The 6,778-nt window shown below is 45.2% G+C and overlaps 1 protein-coding gene across 2 annotated transcripts in view; it reads right to left on the reverse strand.

Annotated features, from left to right (window-relative positions):
- Positions 1–1,385, reverse strand: part of Mindy4 (MINDY lysine 48 deubiquitinase 4) — a 110,142-nt gene extending 108,757 nt beyond the window's left edge. For both annotated transcript variants that reach the window (XM_057786166.1, XM_057786157.1), the window contains exon 1: positions 1,216–1,385. In XM_057786166.1, coding sequence (XP_057642149.1) covers positions 1,216–1,278 — 63 coding nt within the window. In that variant the 5' untranslated portion in view covers positions 1,279–1,385. The remainder of the gene's footprint in view (positions 1–1,215) is intronic.
- Between the last annotated feature and the right edge of the window lie 5,393 nt (positions 1,386–6,778).

Genomic DNA, 6,778 nt, shown 5'->3' on the forward strand with positions numbered 1-6,778 from the left:
GAAGCAAGGTTGGGAATGTAAGCTGGGACCAAGCAGTGGGATCCCGGGATGTCAGTGAGGGCTCTGGGCTGTACTCGAGAAATGACGACTTCTTTGACACCTCTACATCTAGCGCCTAGACTTAGCATCAGCGATCCACCTCTGAGCCCATGTCACTGGTGACCCAACGCTAACCAAGACTCGGGGACAGAAGATCAAAGCAGACACTATGAAGCCAGATGCATCATAGTTTTTCAAAATAAACATAAATCATAATAAAAGCACACAAGCATTTTAAAACAGATTCACGCAGAGCTGGGAAAGCAAGTGTAAAGTTGAATATCCATGTGCAGGTTGTGTATAAGCATCAGATGTCATACATGGGTGCTGCCTGTCTATCACTAATTGCATTACACATGAGTGGAATTGCAAACTTCCTGTTTAGAGAGATGAGGTAGTAAGGTCAAATTTACACTGCAAACGAGTAACATATATCTAAACTTCCACCATCAAATCCTTCCCCCTTTGTTCCATTCAAACGTGTGTGTGTGTGTGTGTGTGTGTGTGTGTGTGTGTTCCATCTCAAATAAGTGCCCTTTGGACCAGCTGAATATGACATCACCTGGAAACACAGATCCCTTAGTGCATGGTCCCCAGTCACTTCATGTAAAATACAAACCAATGCCCGACTCCTGGCGCCCAGGAAGCACCCTCCTCTCCTAGACCCCACGGGGTGCCCACCATGCTCCTAACTTATAAACACTTTGAAAACTCTTTTGGGACAAGGCATAAGAGGATTTTCATAATTCTTCTACAAAAGCTCATGCGGCAGCTGGAATTTCCACTTTTTATTAAAATGAACAGAGGACTGACGGTCCAGAACTTTCCTTTGAGAAGCGTTTTCCTAGAGACATGCCCTATGCCCCAGGTTGGGAGAACTTGCTCTGCCCTGGACACCTTTGCCAACCTGGCACTGCCGTGACAGTGGTGCCAAGGGAGGACAGCAGACCAAAGGCCCGTTTCCTTCGTGGAAGTGGCCTCGGACTCGGAAGGACTGGCTTCTGGGAAATGTAGTTTCCCGATCGCGAAAAAAGGTGCGCTCTTGGGGGAATCTGAGGCGAACAGAAGGGGTGGAATGCTCCCCCACCCCCGAAGGTGCAAAGGTACTACCGGAAACCCCAGGCTGCCCCCCACCATTAGAGCGGTCTCCTGGGCTTCGGAGTGCACAGCCATTACCTTTCTGCTAAGAAACTCCCTGACTAGGGAGGCGGCGACCTCCTCCACGTACAAGCTGTCCATGCTGCTGGCGCTGCCCCCCCGCCCCAGGAGGCCACGCGGCCGTCTGCAGCCCCAGGCCGCGTAATCCGTTGGGCCCAGTAAAGCCGCGTTGCCGTGGCGACGGTGGCCTCCGCACCAGGAAGAGCTCCTCCCCTTCCTGGGGAACCCGCGTTCTAGGAGAGCGGGAGAAAAGAAGGGAGGAGCATCCTTCAAGCTGCTCAAGAAGCTGTGCAGCAATTGAAGGCGGAGCATAGCCTGGGAGCTCTGCGAGCAGGACTGACTCTGGCCTCCTGTGGTGGATGTCACTGCTCCAGACAAAGGTTCCATTTCTCCACAGATACATTTCTCCACGCCTACTCTGTGATTCTTAAAGGTCTGAACTGGCGGGAAAGTGTAGCCAACCATCCACCCTCAGGACTACAGTTGCCTCCCAGATGCACTGATACAGACCTTAGTGGCCTGCCATCTGTATAGCAAGGAGACCAAGACTCCAATTCCTAGCATCTGGAAACTGGAAGGGATGAGAGGTGGGTGAAGCCCAGGTCTTTATCATTCACTTGGGTACCACCTCAACCTGCCTGACCTCTGTACTTCCCGGTTGTGTTGGTTTGATGGTGCTCCCATAATAAAATTACTCTCCTGCAATCTTGTAGCCTCCAAGTTCATGATCAAAGTGTCACAGAGGCGCTTATTGCTTGAGGCCCCTCTCACTGCCTCCATCTTCTTTCTGTGTCTTTACGGAGCCCCCTCTAAATGTGTCTGTGCTATTCAACTCTTCTCAGAAAACTCTGGTCACAAAGAGTTGAGTGCCCACCATAATGACCTCATGTTTATCTTATTTTACTTTCATAGGTCACATTCTGGATGCAAGGCATTAAGTCTCATGAACTTTAGGGTTTCAACCCAGCACACATCACCTACATTGCTGCTTAAATATTATTTTCTTTAAACCAACATATTTCTTCTTTTTTCTTAAAGGAGTTCCCAGGCAGTAAGACCCACAAAAACCTTAGGTTTATATGATTTTAAACTCTAATAAACATTAAAACATTCACAAAATCAGAATAGTATGGTTTATATCTAAGACTGTCTCACAGCCAGAGTGGCACAGGCACTGTGATTGGGAGGAAGCATGCCCCATGTCAGTGTCCCGATGACATCACTGTTTCAGGACTGTCGGAATTACAGTTTCCAGGCATCCTCACTTCCTAAGCCACCCAAGTTCTCTGCAAGGGCTCTCTTGGCCCTTGGGGCGGTAAGACCTTGCGTGTGCATAGAGGGAAGGTGGCCTGCGATTTCAGATGCAAAGGTACACTAACAAATGTGTTGCAATTTCAAAACACAAGGCAGACTTATTTACACATACAGGTAAGAGCTTGCGTATCAAAAGTGGTAACTGCTTGTGTTAGTTTTGTTCCTGCTGCTGTGGCAACCCCAGTTCCAGGTTCCAGCTCACAAAAGTCACAGCAGCAGGTGCCTGAGGGAGTCAGTCTTCTCAAATCCACTAACAAGAACGGAATGTAGTGAATATACTCATGATCAGCTAATCTCTGTCAGAACACGGTCAGAAGGATGACCTGTGGTGAGCAATGCCTTGGGGAACTGGGGGCCTTTACCTCAGGTGCCCTTTGTTCCCTGGACTGTTCTTGGACATGATTCCAGGCCTCCTGTGACAAACATTGACATTTAATTTATAAGATATGTTTATTCTTGTTAGATGTCAAAACATAGCTATAGAAGCTAATCTGGTCAGAGGGCCCTGAATTTGGATATGGCCTTCTGCCTTGCTTTTGTGCTTTCCCAGATGTAATCTATAGAACATGCCAGGCAAGTGTATTTCAATTGCTCTGCCCTGAGAAAATTCTGAAAGGGCCACTCTGTTGATATCTAGTGTGTGCTTATTGACGTTTATTTACATGTTTTTCTGAACTCAAACAACCTTTCTTAGGTCATTGCTTTCTTTGTTTCACTCACGTATGAAAGTATACTGAAATTGAAGTAAGGTGTCCACAGCATTAGCCCCATTCTTTCAGGCCCTCAAATCCCAGGTCCAGCAGACAAGATCTACACAAGTAGGCTTAAAAAGTTGACAAATCTCACTCTTTTTTAAAGATGGATTTATTTTTGTTCTGTGTACGTGTAATTTTGCTTGTATTCATGTATGTGTACCATGCACATTTGTGATGTCCAGGGACTCAGAAGAGAATTTGGGTCCTCTGGAACTGAAGTTACAAATGATGGGGAGCCACCATGTAGGTGTGAGGCACTGAGCCTGGATCCTCTGCAAGAACAAGTACTCTTTATCACGGAGCAATCTCTCTAACCCCACTGCTTCACTTTTACACAGTTCAGGATCTCCTACCTATGGAATGCTGCTACCAACAGTGGGCTAGGCTGACCTTCCCACCTCAGTTACCATACTCAAAATTACTACACACACACACAGCCAAACTAATCTAAATAATCCCAGATACTTTCTCTACAGGAAACTCTAGACTGTGTCAAATTGCAATTAAAACCAACCATCACAATTTTGTGTAAAAAAAAAAAAAATCAAAAGATATTGGTTATGGTGGCACCTGACTTTGAACCCGGCACTCTGGAGGCAGAGGCCGATGGGTTTTTGTGAGTGGGTTCCAGATCATCCAGGACTACATAGTGAGACTCTGTCTCAAAAGAAAAAAAAAGGGGGGGGGAATAAAGATTTTTCTCTGTGAAGGTCAAGATCAAGGCCAATCCATGTGTGATGATTAATCTTGCTCATCAACTTGGCTGTATCTGGAATGAACTGAGAAGGCAGCCTCCCGATCGACTGTGAGAAACTTCCTGGGTATTATTTGAAGTGGAAAGACTCACCCTTACTGTGAAAAGCGCCTTAAGTGGCAGCCCAGATAAAAAGGGGATGGAAGAAGGAATCTTGCTTTTCGCCAGCTTGCTTCTTTTCTTGCTAGCCAGTTCCTCTATTCCATGGCTGTTAATAACCCCTTTGCTGACATTTGAGTCAGTTTCTTTCGACTTCCAAGGCAGACCAAAGGACAGCAGCTTTTCAGAAATCCTCTAGGCCTTCAGCACTATATTGGGACAAGTGCCACAATCAGGCTCACAAAACTAAGCAGCTACTGAATTCTTGGCCTCCCCAACATGAAATAGCCATTTTTGGATTATTAGACTGTACTGTATAAGCCCATCTAGTAAATAGTCTTTTAACATATATTCATTTTATTGGCTCTGTCCAGGAGAACCTTGACTAATAATGGGACAAAGAAAAGCAGCAAGCATTTATTCTTACTCATTACTTATTCGTTAATAAATACATATTGAGCCATGTCAATACAGAGGACACAGACAGTACTAATTTAACACTGTAAAATATGTCTCAGAGAAAAGAGAAGTGGGGGAAATGTCAGAGATAGACAAAAGGAAAAGAAAAATGAGCATATCAGATTATTTTTATGTCATAGATTTAAAGGAGAGAAAACACAGAAATTTAAGAGGGTTTTAGGTAGGGAGAGATTGCTCATTTTTTTTTACGTTACACAGAACACAATTTTATTTATTATAGGCAAAATTTGGCTTTTAATTAGGGACTATAAAAAAAGTCTAACATGTGATATCACCAAACCATCAAAGCACAGCATAAAATTTGGTCACAGCTGTGAAACCGTTACTTTAAAGGCAATGGGGGACCACCATGAGGGATCAGGCCGCTGTTGTCAGAACTGACAGACTTGTCTCAGTGTCACCAAAAAGAAGAAAGGTCCAATTACATTTCTGATGACACAGGGGAAGAGCATCATGTGTGAAACTCTGGGTCTCACACATCACATTCAAATTTGATAGAGACTCTAGATTTAACAATGAATTAAAGAAATTTAACAGGGAAAGGAACCTGTCAAGTACCACCAAAAGGATGCAAATAGCCAAAGACAGAATCAAGGAACCAGTTTCCACAAAGTGAAAAAGAAATCAGAAAAGAGGGAGAATTATTATACATTCAGAGAGACATGAGAAATATTAAACAAATTAATTCATATTCTTTGATATTGCATTATGACTTATGATGTACAAAGTTGTCTACCAGACATTCAATTTTATTAAAATGCAGGTTCACCACAGGGTTGGGGAAATGGCTCGGTCAATAGAGTGTTTCACATGGGTTTGATCCAGAGCACCATATGCAAAGGAAAACAGCATGGTGGCATACACTGACAATCCTGGAGTCAAGAGATGGAGACAAGCAGATCTCTGGGGCTTGCTAACCAAGCTGCCTAGGCTAAACAGCAAGCCCCAGATCCCTGCCACATAAAACAAAGTGAACAGCTCCTGAGGATCAGCATCCAAGATTGACCTCCAATCTCCACGTATGCATGTGTAGACACACACATGCACGCACGCACGCAGGCACACACGTTCATTGGGTAGCATCGTATAATAATATTTCAACCAAATCTAAAAGAAGAGAACACATAAGCTCTGCAGAGACTTGGAGAAAGAACACTCCAAGCGAAGAAACGTCAGTACAAAAGGCTGTGAGATGGCCTGAGTGGGCTTGGGAAACAGCAAAGGCCACAGGGCAGAAAGAAAAGGAGGAAGCATGGTATAATAGTCTGGGAAGAAACAACGATATCATAAAGAATGACAGTGTGCCACTCCCCTTAAAAACCAGACTACTGAGACAATAGACTACAAGGAACTGGAATTTCCCCAGGAGTCTCATACTGGGGAAGGATAAGGCGGCGGCCCTGGTGTCACACAGACAGGAAGCCTGTCTCCCAGGAAGAGATGGCACACAGTTCTGACAACTTGTTCGTCCACCTTTCAGGGAGACAAGAAAGAGTAAATGATGCGCAGAGCCAACCTTTGACCAGAACTGCTGAGATATGCATACCTCTGGCCCTCTATGTAAACCTGAATCTCATCCTGGGACGCTGAAGTTGATGAGCCTTTGAGACAGTCACAAACCCTGAAAGCCCTAAAGGATAAGATAGAGTATTGCACTCTACCCAGAGAAGCCCGCTTCCACATTCGTAGGACTCATGGAGACCAGCTGTCTGAGGGTCTGTGTGGGGCAGGATATAAAGAGATGGAAGTTTATGGAGACATGAGGAGGAGAAGGAGCCCCCTCTCCCAGGAGTCTGGTTGGAGCCTGTAGCCAGCTGAGAATCAAGGATCCCAACACAACTAACATTTGATTAAGGCCTTTCTCATTTCCGCTATCAAAACCTACAGTTCCTAGTAATCTCACGGGAAACCCCATTGACAATTTATGATGCCACCAAGGCTCTCTAGTATCCGGCCAGGTTCCTTGACACAGAACCAGCATTCGTCTCAAAGCACTATGCAGGACTTACCTGTGTTGGCTGTAAATCTGGGGCCAGTCTGTTTCAAAACGCCATCACTCTCAGAGAGCGCAGTTGTCTTCATATGACTTGTACCAGGGAAGTTAGTACTCTGAACTTCTGGCTTACATGGTGGGGACATTCTCTTTTTCGGAATGAGATGACCTCCACGGCCCAGTCCC

The sequence above is a fragment of the Chionomys nivalis genome, chromosome 1 (genome assembly GCF_950005125.1).
Source record: "Chionomys nivalis chromosome 1, mChiNiv1.1, whole genome shotgun sequence".
NCBI lineage: Eukaryota > Metazoa > Chordata > Mammalia > Rodentia > Cricetidae > Chionomys > Chionomys nivalis.